This window comes from Pyrus communis, chromosome 11 (genome assembly GCF_041283825.1).
Source record: "Pyrus communis isolate YQ-2024b chromosome 11, ASM4128382v1, whole genome shotgun sequence".
NCBI lineage: Eukaryota > Viridiplantae > Streptophyta > Magnoliopsida > Rosales > Rosaceae > Pyrus > Pyrus communis.
The window spans coordinates 12,553,726-12,569,176 of NC_142575.1; the positions used below are offsets into that span (position 1 = coordinate 12,553,726).

General features: G+C 38.2%; 1 protein-coding gene across 1 annotated transcript; it reads right to left on the bottom strand.

Annotated features, from left to right (window-relative positions):
* Positions 1-1,345: 1,345 nt before the first annotated feature.
* CYP94C1 (cytochrome P450, family 94, subfamily C, polypeptide 1) lies at positions 1,346-3,093 on the bottom strand. Its single transcript, XM_068483626.2, has one exon. The coding sequence runs from the start codon at positions 2,977-2,979 to the stop codon at positions 1,474-1,476; it is 1,506 nt and encodes a 501-aa protein (XP_068339727.1). The 5' UTR covers positions 2,980-3,093; the 3' UTR covers positions 1,346-1,473.
* Positions 3,094-15,451: the final 12,358 nt, after the last annotated feature.

The window sequence follows — 15,451 nt, forward strand, 5'->3', positions numbered from 1 at the left end:
TTTTGGTAGATATAATCCTTGAGGTAAGACAAAAGATAGATGGTTGAATCGTTGAAATACATTACGGAATAAAATCTATAAAAATATGTGTAACAATGTGTGTCAAAAGCATAAATCCTACATATAAATAGTAATAGTACAGTACAAGTCTGTACTCCACTGTTACATTCTGTAGGCCAAGGGTACAGGTATAGAAGAAAAACTATGTACTGCATACAACATTTATATACAAAGGCACACTGGACTATTGTTTATATAGATGGAAATACATTGGTAGGCTAGGATACTATAGCTAGCCCCTGCATACACTTATATAGTTCATGCATGTTCCTTGTACCATTAAACTATATATCTAGTACCTAATGATATTTTGCCTAATTTACATTAAGATAAAGTGACCCAGTGATGGAGAACCATGACAATTTGAAGCACAAATTAACCCCTTTTCCTTTTGACCTATTAAACCACATACACACCAATTTTCTGACTTCTTCTCATGAATCTAACCATATGGCCATGGGTTAATCTAATAAGTTAGCATTTCTTCTACTCCCAAGTGCCAACCACTTCTAACGTTCCCCAGCAGCTGAAAGGCAAACTATAGAGACCTATACGTATTTATGCATTCATGAAACCACCAAAATGTTTACGAAAAATTAGTATTCGGTCCCTAGTTATTAATGTTCATTGACTGAAACCTTATTAGTTTTCAGATTTTGATCAAAGTTCCTAGCATTAATGTAATAATAAATTTACACGTCAGTTACATAATTTTTTAAAATAAAATAATTGATTTAGAATTTTAATACTGACACATTTATTAAACTCCTAACTAATTTTCAATTCAAAACATTTTCAAAATAAATTAAAAAAATTAGAATAAGTTTGTACCCATTAGCTTTTTAAAAAATATTTTCAATTTTTTAATTTTTTAATCTTAAAATTTACTCATTCTTAAATATATATACCAATTTGTTATATGTAAAATGTACTTTATATATATATATATATATGTAATCTATTCAATTTTTTTTTCTAATCCATTTTTAAACGTATATGGGTAAGTTCTTTTTTCTTTGATTTGAGAATGTATCCATGTTAAGTTTAATCGAAGAAATTTACTAATGTTATTAAGCCTAATACCTTTTGTGATTTTGAAGAATGTACCCATGTTTTGGTACAATAATTTTTTGGTTAATTTTGATAAATGTACCCATGTTTATATACACACACAATAGTATATTTGTATTTTAATATTTTAAATTCCACAAATTATGATTTTTTTTATTTAAAATCTCATTAATATAAACAGCTATAAATTTTAATTTTTAATTTAAAAAATTAGTAAAATAGAAATAAATTATCACATTAATTTCAGGAACTTCAATAAAAAATTGAAAACCAACAAGGTTTCAATCAAAAATATTCATAGCTAGGGACTGTATCCAAAGCCTCCCGAATGTTTATTTGCTATCAGCCTTCCCTTTCTTTAATCCGAACCGGCAGGCCGCCGCTCACGGTGGCAGTGAGGCCGGGTACAAACTGCGGTCTCCGTTCAGGATCCAGAACCTGAATATCAAACTTCCTAACAAGTGCGACCGCGACACATTTCATTTCCATCACCGCTAATTCCTTCCCCAAACAAACCCTCTCCCCGCCCTGAAAAATTGGATACTTGTATGGACTCTCGGGAGAAAAAGCCCCCTTCTTCATCCACCTATCGGGCTTGAAATCGAGACAATCCGAACCCCAAATGCTCTCCATCCGGCCCATTGCGTACTGATGGTACGTAACTCTAGTCCCGCTCCGGACAAAAGTACCATCGGGTAATACATCATCCTCCTGACAAAACTTGGAATCGAATTGTACTGGCGGGTACAACCTCATTGTCTCATAAAGCACCGCATGCAAGTAGTGTAATTCCCGCATTTGATCAAAGGTCGCAGTCGCAAGCCCCTCTCTGGTCGGACCCATAACGTGATCCAATTCCTCCCGGATCTCCCGCTTAACTTCCGGGTGCTTTGCCAGTAAATAAAACAAGCTGGTCAACCCGGAAGAGATGGTGTCACGGCCCGCCAACAAAAAGCTCACGACAATGTCTCTGAGGTACTGATCGTCGTCAATGTTGGCCATGAATCGAGAGAGAAGGTCCTTCTGCGTCAAAAAAGTACCCATTTCACGACGCTGTTTGATCATGTTCTTGGCCAAGTTGTCCACCATTTTAACGGCCTCCTTCAGCTGCCTCTCCGACCCCAGGTTGAAAAATCTTTTTATCTTCCACACGATCGGTGAAGACGTTATTGCCCGCTCCGCGGAGAGCTTTGACGCCAAATCAAAGGCGACCGCGAAGTCGGATATCGGAAGGGACAGCTGGAGACATTCTGGGTCCAATCCGAAAGAGAATTTGCAGATGTTGTCGAAAGAAAACCGTCGAAACAGGTCCTGCAAGTCAAAGACGCCGTTTTCGCCTTCACTACCGGCAACCGAGGCAAATAGCGGAATTAGTCTGGATTGGATTTCAGTACTCACGATCTCGTGCGCGTAGGAGCGGACGGAGACGCTGCCTAGCTCCAAACTCGCCATCTTACGCTGGAACCGCCACGCATCACCGTCGACGTTGAAGATTCCGCGGCCCAAAAGATCGCCAAGGATGGTGGTGAATAACTTGCCTTTTGGGTAGTTATGGAAGTTGGTTTTGATTATGTGCTCGACGTTTTCTGGATTGGCGGTGATGATGTTGCCGAGGACGTGTACGTGGATGGTTCCAGTGGGCGACTTTCTGAGAAGGTGAGTGTACCAGTCGCAGAGATTGTCGAAGCTTCCTAACCAGCTCGAGGTCAGAACGCTTCGACAGACGTGGCAGTTGCACCACGGCCGAAGCCTAATGATGAATATCAGCAACGAAAACAACGAAAACAGGGATGTGAAGGAGAAGAAGACGAGGGAGAAGGTACTGCACATGGACTCCAAAGTAGTCATATTTTGAGAGAGAGAGAGAGAGAGAGAGAGAGGAAATGAATAAGGAAGGAAGCTAAGGAGGGGGTGTTCATATATTGAAATATTTGATTGGGCAGGGCAGATTTAAGAAGCACGGAGAGAGGTGGATTGATTAAATATTGGGGTATGTGTTTTGACAAAATGACAGGCGCGCACAAGAGGGAAAAACGGCATGAGAAACGCGTGCGCAAATTAAACAACTGGGGCTCGAGACTTGGACGTGGTCATGGTCACTAGTTTAATAGCCCACATGGTTGTAAATTTCTTATTCGTTTCTCGGCAGTGCATGCGTTACAACTTATAGGGCTTCACAGAGCGCTGTCTTTGGGTCGACGTGATGTCGGCTTTTGTGGCTGATGGCGACATTATGACTAAAACCTTGGCACGAGGTTTACGCGGTAGTTGGTGGTTTTATAGATTATATATATTCTTTGGGTAAATTACACAAAACTACTTTAATTATAGGTCGAATCATAATCTAATACCTCATGTTTTAAAAATTATAATATCATATCTTATCTTACGAATTTGTTACAATGTCATACTTACGTCAAATTTTTTATCAAATTTTCTGTTAAATGCTGATGTTTCTTGATGCAGAGCCCACTCCTTAATCCAACTGGATTAAAAAATTAATTAAATATTAAAAAATAAAAGATACAATTATTTAAATATTTTTATTTTAAAATGTGGGACCCACCCCTACAAACCCTCACCTTCTTCCTATCCCACCTGTCCCCCCCCCCCCCCCCCCACCCTTCCTCCCTTTACTCCAAAACTAGAACCCATCTCCACCTCCCTCCCAATGGCGCTCCTTCTCTTCTCTAGCAACCTTAGAACATGTGTTGCTCCACCGCAATATGGGCCTTTTTTATAGGCATCTCAATTCCCAAAGTTCTCTGCTTTCAAAAAGATAGCTTTGAAATTGGTTTCTGATTTTGAAAAACAAAAAAAATTGGTTTTTGGTTAAATGGGGTTTACCATTGATTGCAATAATATGCATTTCAATTTGGGGAATTTCAAATGTGGATTTTTGCCCAGATTTTCTTGAACGGAATCAGTTTTTCAGGTCCGAGATCCCAACTCGAATTCTACCTCTTCTTGCCATTGTTGAATTTTATATTCTTCCTCTGCCTGTCCTCACCTTCCACAAGCCTCGAGAAGGTCCTTGAAATACGCAAATCCTACAAACGATTTCAGATTGAGGCGAGGGTTTGTCCTTGACAGAATTGACGTGTGCGGCTGCTTGCTTGAGAAGAAGGAGGTGCCCCTTTTTGATATTTTAACTTGGGAAGGTTGATGATAACTTGGTGGTGGAGATGGAGGAGGAAAGGATGGTGGTGGGGGACTGGTTCTGGTTTAAATAATTTTTTTTTTAAATTTTTTAGTATTTAATTAAAAATTTAACCCAGTTGGATTAGGGAGTGGGCTTCGTCTCGAGCCACGTCAGCATTTAACAGAGAAATTGACAGAAAAATTGATGGAGGTATGACATTGTAACAAATTCGTAACATGAGGTATGACATTGTAATTTTTAAAACATGAGATATGAGATTGTGGTTTGACCCATAGTTGAGTTAGTTTTGTGTAATTTACCCTTTATTTATTTATTTTTTTTTTTTATGAAGTAAGAGATTATATTTTTGTTCTATATTTTAATGTCGAGTAAATTACATTTTATCTCTTCAGGTTTGAATGCAATTGCAACTTTAGACAACATCTTTAAAATATTTCAATCTCATACACAAACTTATACTTAATTGCAATTCCATACATATGTTAGCCAAACTGTCAATTTGACTGTTTAGTGATGGTGTGGGAACTGCGGGTCCCATTGTATGGCAATCAATATGCCACATAAGGAAAGGGAACATCTCTGGATCCCTTCCTTCTAATCCACCAAGTCCGGGGATCCGGGCCGTTGAAATTTGATCCAACGACTAAAGTTATTATAACTTTTAAAGTGGGCCCCTGTTTATAGTCGTTGGATCAAATTTCAAAGGCCTGGATCCTCAGACTTGGTGGATTAGGAGGAAGGGATCTGGAGAGGATCCCTTTCCGCCACATAGGACAAACAAAATGTTAATCCAAGAATGGTGGCCCCACCCCCTACACTATGCTCATCTTCAGCCATTCTCCTTCGTCAACCCCTCTCCCCAACCCCAACCCCTACACCAGCCGCAGCCAAACCATCATCTTCTCTTTGTTGCCGCGAAGTTGTCATCAACCCACCCAGCCCTCTTGGTTGACTCATAAGAAAATGGAGTCTGACTCGTCCACGACCTTATGGCTTGCGCGGAAGACGACAATGTTCAAGGAGACACACAATTTCCTAATTCATCTCCGCCGTCCGTTGCCAACTACGATGACGAAGAACATGACCGAGATGAGCTCTAAGATAGAGAAGGCCATGAATGTGAAGCCAAATAATAGCAAGGAGAAGAGCAAGAAAAAGTTGAAGAAGGCAAAGGTGAGGAGAAAACCGAGCAGGACACAAAGATCCAAACTCTACATTTTAGATCCTCTTTTCTTCTTAAAAATTTATCCAAATAGCAAAATCTGATAAACTTACTGGGTTTTTTTGCTACTTTATGTATCTGCCTACTTGCAATAAATATTAAAATTAAAAAAAAAAAAAAAACTAAAATCAATTATGAATTTAAGGAAGGGGAAAAAAAAGAAGGGGAATTAGAGCAGACCTTGGCAGAGATGGTGGGGGAGTGAGATATAAACAAGCCAATCTGGGGTTCAGCAATTGACTTGAGGTGTTCTTGAAAGGGGGATTTAGGTGCTGCTCATAAGTAATAGGCTGAGACTTGTTTCAAGATCAAGGATACGTAAGTACAAACCTTTTTTTGAATTTAATTCATTATTTTCTTTGTTTTTTGGTGTTCCTGATTGAAATTATGAACACCCATTTACTGTTTTTGAATGTTTTCTATGCTTGAGTGTTTAGTGTTTGTCCGAATTGCCCGTAAAGGAACAGTTGCCTTTTTTTGTGGTGAAATTGAATGTATTGGAGATCAAAAACAACATATGAGCTCAAAAAGTTTAGGATTATGTTTTGTTCGTTTTTGCATTGAAGTGCATGCACATGGATGTAATTGGTTTATGGAGTCGTTCTCAACTTGGATTCCGTTTTCCTATGAGACAATCAAGAGGGCTGGGTGGCTTGGTGATGGCTCAATAGTAGGGAAGGAGATGAAGGTGTGACAGGGGGTGGCATTGAAAGAGGAGAAGGTTGAAGATGAGTATAGGGGTAGGGGTGGGGCCCATTATTATGAGATTAACATTTATTTTGAAATTTATTTTGTATTTTGTTCGTGGCATATTATTGACTACCATATCAGCAAAAGGGTGGGACCCATAGTTACTACAACATCACTTAATGATCAAATTGATGGTTTGACTAACAGATATATAAAATTGCAATTAAATATAAGTTTTTGTATGAGATTGAAATGTTTTAAAGATGTTATATGAGGTAACAATTGCACCTAAACATGAGGGGATAAAATGTGATTTACCCTTTAATGTAATATTGATGTGGTAAGTTAAATATACATATTGTTGGAATCAAATTTGTGCACTACCGTGAGTGACAGAGATGCTTGAATCCGTTTATCTGTAAAAGAGTAAACAACCGTGAGTAAGCTTAAGACCCAGGGGGTGTGCCAGTCAAAGGCTTCGATGGTCAAGTTAGTAAGTGATAGGAGCATATTCATGCGACTTAATTAGCTTGTTCTCGTGCATTTATGTTGTGTTTATTTAGCTATTTTAGTGTTTAAGGCCATTTTTGTGTATTTTCAGATTATAAGGCCAAAGTGTGCAAGAAGATGCAAATTGGAGTCTTTTGGAGCGAAAGAGGAATGAGTGAGTTGAAGACTTGAAGAAACGACGAATTCCTACTCCAATGATGAATTCTTACCAAAACGAGGAATCCTACTCAAACAAGGTTTCCTATTTTAGGAAAGTTAATCCTAAGTCTCCCGTTTTGGTAACCTTTCCTAATCTTAAACGTCCGTATTTTCTAGCCACTTTGAAGTCTTTGTAGGCGTTTTAGGACACAAAACGAAGGCCCTAGCCCAACTTCTAGTCCTAAGCCGTGCCTTTCCCCTTGTTTCCTTCCCTTGTCGTGCAAGGGGGGGCACTTTGGTCCCATTTTATGCACAAAAATCCTAACCCTAAACCCTAGCCGCACCTATTAAGCTATTCCCTTTAATTTCTGGTTTTATTTCCTAAATTCTAGCAGCCTTTAGGTGAATTTTAGTTAATAAAAATAAATTAGGTTTTGAATTTCTAAACCCTAGGGTTTCCACCATTTAGCCGCACCTTAGGGACCTATTATTATTTTTCTTTTCATATTTTTTAGCAACAAAAACCAAGCAGCCACCCTTCCATATTTTTTCCCCATCAACCGTGCATCCCATTAGCCAATTCACAAAAAGCCGTGGCCCCCCCATTTATCAAAGAACCTAATAAACCAAAAAGAAAACCTAGCGGCAGCACCATAGATTATTTTCCTTCCTTTGCCGTGCATTCTATAATTATTCACCCTAATTCATTCCAGCGGCATGCATTCATATTTTAATAATTCATTCAGCCGCAAGGCTTGGCCATTCTCTCCTAATTCAACCTAAGCCGCAGCCTTCACAAACAAAAACTCAACAACCGTAGCCACCATCATTCTATTCCATTTTTTCCTCCCTAAGCCGCAAGAATTCTCTCCCAAAACCTAACAGCCGCAGCCACAATACCCTTTTCTCCCTTCAAGCCGTGCATTCACCACACCAATTCCAGCCACAATCCACCATTGCCGCAACCATCTCCACCTTCCCAGCCACCTTCCACACCTTTACACACCATCCACCAACCTTGCCGCACACCTTTACCACCCTAAACCCATTCCCAAACCAGAAAAACATCCAAAACACACCATAAACCTTTCTGCCGCAGCAAGGAAGGGAGAAGGAGGAGCTTGGACGCGCAGAAATTCAAGTGGATTCGTTGTGCGTTTTAGGTGTAATCCATCCTTTGTTCGTTATATTTAAATTCAATTTTATCTCTCTTTCTGTGAACATGAGAGGCTAAATTCCTAATTAGCTAGGGGGTGATTCGAAACCATGTTTATGCTTGCAATATGAATTGATTACTTTTGGTTGGAATTTCATGAATGGTGAATTCAATTTGTTTAACTGCTTGATCGATAACTTATTTATGTATGTTGATTGAGAGTGCACGCTTAATTTTCATGCATGAATATGACGCTAGAATATTAGTGAATTTCACCTAATAGTTATGAACTTATATTCACAAGTAGTGGAGGTTGCTTATAAACAATCGCGTTAAATGAATTTTTGGCACTAGTTTCATGCTCATCATAGTAACGAATGCCTCGTCAACACTTATAGTTTTCATGATGCTTAATGATCTTTGATTGTATCTTTATTGTGCTTTTCACGTAAAGGACTTTTGGAGAATGTTTTGAATTGCGTTGCGCTAACCCATCCAATTCATTAACTTAAGGAAAACTTGACGGTTAATTTAAGCGGACCTAATTAACCCGGGGTGTTGAGTTTCATAATTCATCGAAAGACCAACTGAAAATCAAATTGTATGCAAGTGTGACATGTGTGGAGAAGAACCTTCTAGCTAGCATTCATCCATATTTTCATCACATTCATATTTACATTCTACCTTTAAATTACAATCTGTGTATTTAGTTTAATTTCGTCAAAACCTCAATCCCCCTTTACCTTAGTGTCTAATTTAGTTAGAAAGTGTCTTAGTTTGTGTTTATAAGTGTTTTGTATTCTTTGAGTCTTTTGATTTGTTTTAGTGTTTTATTGTTTAGTTTTGTATTCTTTGAGTCTAGTTTAGTGTTTTAACGTTTGTTTTACATTTTTGAGTCAGTTTCCAAGTGATTTAGTAATCCCTCCTAATCCCCGGTCTAGAACGATCCCTACTTGCATCTTTACTACAATTGTCACAAGAGGGTTTTAATTTGTGTGCTTAATTAGTTCGCATCAGTAAGCAATATTAAGACTCCAGTAGTGGGCAAAAGAATAAGTGTGCAGAGATTATGTTATTAGAGATGAGCTCAAGAAATGTGTACACCAACCAAGGAAATAACCTCTTAGGCTAGTAGAATTTATTAAACCAAGAAAATCCATGAGGATATCTAGGAAGTAGATAGTGCATCCTCTAAGGAGTGTGATTACTTATGATGCACGCCAATCCTTAGATTGTAAGGACTCTAAGATTATAGCAAACCTGCTAATTCCTTGCAGGATTAGGTTCCCGAATCTTATGGAATAAGAATGGTCTATCTCAACGAAGTTGACGGACTTCACCCACTGATTCCAAATTTGTTTAGTCAGCTTCACTATGAAGGCTATTGAGTCCATGAGTGAACCTTGGAGGTAGGCATACTCCGATCGTCTTGCTTCATCCGTAGAAAATCATGGTTCCATAATTGCCTTTAACTAGGTATCAGAAAATGATTTGTTCCCCTTGAGGATATGTAGTTACATAGAGACCATGCCTTACGGAGTAAGTCATAATACGTACCTTTTTTTTTTCTTTTAGACGTGTGGCATCTTAACTTTGTTTCTTGTGAATCTTATGACGTTGTGGATTCATTTGTGTGATCTCGAAGAAAGACAATAATGATGAAAGCCGTCATGTTACTTGTGCACATTATACAAGGAGCAACTCTTCATATCACCGAGCAATCTTCATTCTTCAAACACGTGAATCTCTAGGTCAAAACTTTTTGGGTTCTATGGTTAGATCTCTTGGTACCTTGCCCTTAAATAACTCCATTGTAGCTACATTTTTCAAAACATCCTTATTCTATCATTTGTGCCATGGAACCTCCTCGTTTGCATCATGCCTTACCTTCTAAGCTCAGTTTTCTCCCTGAGCCTTCGATGATTAGGATTTCAACTACGAAACCCACATTAACAATAACTGTTTTTTTTTTTTTTTCAAGCAAATTTAGATAAGACAAAGATAAATAATAATCGTATAATAGCCATCCTTGCTTCATGCAACATGTTCTATAACATTTATCCTTTGCCCCCCATATGCGACATTCTCATCGCAGTCTTTGCATACAGGTTCAACTTCAAGAAGGCGTTGAGATTCTTGAGATGGCTCTTCTTCATTGGAAGCTTCTTTGCCTTTTCTCACGAGAGTCTTCTAGCGATCACTAAATCTCATCAAATTTGCTTCATAGTCCTCATGATAAAGTTTGCATGCTAGGGTTGATGGGTTGTCTCGCCCCAAATACTTATACTTTTTTTGCCCTGTTCATGGGACTTTAATAATAAACATGTATTTTTATGTGTTATAAAAACTTGCCATTTCATTTGTCATTTGCCCTCTTTGAAAAGAAAAGTTTGTTTAACCCTTTACTCCAAATTATGCAATAATCTGGCAATCCGACAAATGCCTTCAAAATAATCCAACTTTGAAGTGATAAGCAATAAAATAGAACATGACCAAGCTTGTGAGCCCAAACAGAGTTCACAAGCCCCCTAGGTAACATTGACTCAGAAAACCATTACATCCTAAACTTGGCATTCATAAGGATTCTCATTGTGACTATCGGAGCATTGCCTTACTCTGACACTCGATCTAATGCCTATGGAAAATCCTTTACTCTATACTTATAACATATTTGTCAAACTTAGGATAAAAATTAGAAATCTTTCCTGGAATAACCTCCAAAGTTTAGCTTTGATTAAGCGTTTCTTCTTTAATGTGCCGTTTTGCTCATTTATCTTACCATGTTCCAGGTCTGATTATTTTAGATGTTGCAACGTGTAATCGAAGAAACAATTTCCTTCTTAGTCTTAATTACTAATCCATTCTTAATGAATCTTAAATGAAAGTTTGTTAGGCATTTGGTTGTCTGGATGTGGGTTAGAAACACTTTTTGAATCGTTTTGTCAAACCTTATACATTAAACTTGAGCATTTCTAATCAGATTACAATTACATAACTTGGCCAAGGCACTTCCGTGTATCGAAACCTCGTTGGAATAAAACTTCTCTTGAGGATTTCCTTATCTGGACGCCTTCTTCAAAATTGTTTAACACATGGTGTCACAAAACATATTTATCTTAGTATGTTGGTCATGGATAAAAGTGCTTGTACTCTTCTTAATGTTGTCTAGATCCCCTGTCCTCTCAGTTGCCTCCTTGAAAAGGATTTTGACGTCGTACCCTTTGCGCACCAAAATGTCGTTATCCATGGAGTTGGAGACTTAGACTTTGATGATGAGGGCGTCATCGTGGGGGTTAATGTAAATCTTCCAAATCTTGATCAAAGAACATGAGGATATTGGAGTCAATTGGGAGTGGTTTGTTAATAGTCGCCATCATCTCCGGCTTCTTGCATGCTGTTTTTCTTTCTTTGTAGCTCTTTCCTGGGTATTTTTGTTCTTCATAAATGCAGTTGGCGTTGAGTATAGGGTTTTCAACTGGATATTGGTCGTTTGATGGTTTTTTATCTTTCCAGGGTTTCTTTCGTGGAGCCATAAAAGTACGGCTTCGGCGCCTTGCTTTTGAGTTAAGATCAACGGTTCTTGCTGGGTGTAGACTAGACTTACCTCTGCATCAGATCTTATAGAGTTAGAGACAACCTCCTTTAGGGCTTTCATGCGCCATTTGAGGTAGCTAACCTTGTGTGTTCTTTGTTTTGCGAATGCCATTGGAGTTTGTCAACGGTCCCGTAAATCTGTGGCCCTCTCCCAAATTCTGTCCATGGGTAGGGTATCTTCATTGGCACAATTACATACGGTTAAGTTAGTAAGAAATATTATGACCTCAGGTCCTAGTAGTTGGCAAGAGAATGAGTGTGTAGAAATTGCACTACCATAAATAAACCCTAGAAGGGTGTATTTATACTAGTCGAGAAGATGACCTTTAGGATAATGAATCCATATTAAACCGGGAGAATCCATGATGATATCTAGGAAGTAGATAGTGCATCTTTGTAGGAGTGTGATTCTTTCTAGCGTACACCAATCCTTAGATTATAAACACTCTGAGATTATACGAAACCTGCTATTTCCTTGCTAGGTTAGGTTCTTGAATCTTGTGGAACATGGTCTATCTCAGGTAGGTGTACATCACTGATTCATTTAGCCAGTTCCATTATGGAGGCTGTTAAGTCCATGACCGGACTTCTAAGGTAGGTGTACTCTGATCCGTCTTACTTTGACCGTAGAAAATCATGGTCGCGCACATATTACGTCAATTAATAAATTTATCTCATTAGATGTAACATGCATCACATACTGCAGCATGAGATGGTATACCAATGTGATATAAATACGTGGTCTCCTCCTCACATTACTCTATGTGAATATACAAATTTTTCATTTTATATGGGTATAAACAGAAGGGTCATCATTTTAATGAATAACAAAATAAAGAAGCTGACTTAAATATCTTTTTAATGTAACGACATCTGATGTAGATATAAGTTAAGTCAGATAATCATAAAATTAGGTAACGAACTCATCAATAATGGACTCATAATTGAAACCTCTCACTTAGAAGTGGAGAAGAAACACACTAGACTAAAATTCTAATGGCAATCATAGCACATTAATAACAAAACTCCATTCAAATTATCATTTTTATTTCAATAATATTAGTATACTAATCTACGCTAATGGGTGAAGAGGATTTGAACATGGGACATAATAGATTGAAAAGAAACGCCCTCACCACCAAGTAATGTACTTTTTTTTATTCTATGGTTTAAATTATTTTTTATTATTAAAAAAACTAATTTAAAATACAGAGATTGGTGATAAGGATAAAGTAATTTAAGAACATTTTTGTTATTTTATTTTTATTTTTTTAACAAATGCATCAGTTAATTTGTGATCGAATTAAATAATCTAAGGGGGATTTGGTTATGATAATTTAATTCGTTAGTAACATGTATTTTTGTTATGTTAAATTAAAAAACAATTTTACTTTTACTCAAGGAAAAAAATTGTGTACTGTGATTTTGGCCGAATTGCTCTTTGAACTTTTAAGCCACTACCAATTTTCATTAGATCTAGCATTCTTGTCGTGTTCACGCCGTTTTCGTGTTATATCCAATATTTTAACAGGTCGTGTTTTGTAACACCTATTAAGAGAAACGGGTAATATGACTGGACCCGAACTCGACCCGTTACCCGTTAAAGAAAACATATTTTAATCCAATAAAGAATTAAATGAAAAACATAATACTAAATTAATATAACACAATTAATAGGTAGGGTGAGGAAAAGGAGGCTCTCTAGGTTTTTTCACAAACCCTCGGAGAGCGACGGCAACGAAGATCAGAAAATCTAAGTTTTCGGTGATTCAGCTGCTCTTCTCGACGAGGAAGTAGGCGTGAGGGCTAGGTGAGTTCTCGTTGTCTAATGGTGTATGGGAGAATCCTGCAATTTTCAACAAGGTGTTTCAAAGTGTGTACGCGGGGTTGGTTTTGGTTTACAAAAGGACTGACGACAATAGAAGAAATAGTCTCAAAGTTCTCGGGATAATTTGCTATTACAGAGAAGGAACAGAAAGTCATCGTGTTTGACAAATATGATGTCGAGTCTTTAAAATCATCAATGGTGTTTTTGGTGGGGCAATGTTCTTTCCTTTAAACTAGTAAACAAAGAGAGTTTTAAGCAACAGATGAGGAATTTATGGCGCCCTAAGGCGAGTGTTCTTATATTCGATCTTGAGACGAACATTTTGCTTTTGGATTTAACTCTCCATATGAGCGAACTACCATCTTGTGCGGGAGGGGGGCTAGCTTTTTAATAAACAGTTCCTTTTGGTTGTTGAGGAGGTAGAAAACATGACCAATCCAACAAGGGTTCCATTGGTTCATCAGCAATTCTGGATTCAAGTTTACCATTCTGTTACATGACACGGCAGATGGGGAAGTTTTTGGGTAACCATTTAGGGGATTATGTACTCATTGATTAGAGTGTAAAGGATGAACAATTTGGAAGCATTCTCATGATTAGGGTTCGACTGGATACACGAAAACCTCTGAGGCTCTATGTGGCACTGCAATTGGAAAGTCGAATGTTGAATGTTGATATCCGATACGAAAAATTGACACTCACTTGCTTCCTGTGTGGGATAATGGATCATGTGGAGGATAAGTGTGCGAAGTATCAAGGAACACAAGATGATGACTATGCCAAACCATATGGGAGGTGGTTTCAGGATGATGTGTTAGGGAAGGATAATAGAAATCCTGCCGGTAAATGGTTTAGGTTGGGACCTGATGGTGGTTAGTCTATAAAAGCGCGAATCATGGATGATATGGATGAAGTTATAGAGGAAGATGTGGGGGTTGAGGACGAGTTCGGTTGGGGTAATCAGGAAGGACCATATTTCAAAGTACAAGATCGAGAAACATTGGTACGGCTGATGTTGGTATGGGTTTGAACATGCATGTGCATTCACGGAACCTTATTCCTGATCTTAATGAAGCAGTTATGGAAGATAAGTTGGTGGCTGATTCTATTGCAATCTTGCCAGATGTGGCACCCATTGTTGTCGACTTCCTAAGGAGTGTGGAGGGGATCTTAACCAACTGTCATGCCAGCCATTATTGAGTCCACGTTGGCTTTTGCTTTTGTTTGTTAATGAGATTCCAGAGTTGAATGCACGGCAAGAGGTCAATATTGAGCAAGGTATTCCACCTCAGGATAGCAGTCTTTGGCTTTCAAGAGGTGATGTTGGTAGGGACTTAAGGAAGGAAATTTATAATCATCAGGTAGACTACACTTTCGGTGAGATCTGATCATTTCAATCTGGATCCATTCATTTTTGGACATTAAAATTTGCCTAGTAAAAACTTTAAACAGCATCCAAGACTTAATATGGGAAGCAAAAGGCAGAACCATGGCCTTTTTGTCTCCCTTGAACTGGGGAAACGTATGGTTAGAGAAAAGGATTATGTTGGAAGATCTCAAGCTACAAAGAAATGTGCTACTCCAAGCTTAATGAATTTTACAACGACGGAGGTTGCGAGGTTCAGCCCCGCCAAATGCAATGAGTTGTATTAGTTGGAATTGCCGAGGCTTGGGAACCTTCATGCAATTCGAGCACTTAAGAGACTCGTTCTCTATAAAGATCCCATGGTGATTTTTTTGTGCAAAAGAAAAAGCTCCAAAGAGTATATGGAGAAGCTAAAATCACAGTTACAGTTTAATTGTGTGTTTACGGTACCGAGTTCAGGTCGTTTTGGTGGTCTGTGTGCTATATGGAAAGAGGAAGCCCAGTTTTCCCTTCGATCCTATTCTTCGAATCATATTGATTTTGAGGTGGGTGGGGTGGATTCACTGGAGACTTACGTTCTTTTATGGCTTTCCACTTGAATCTGAATGACATAAATCTTGTGCGTTCCTTCAACGTCTCAAGGTAAATTCGAC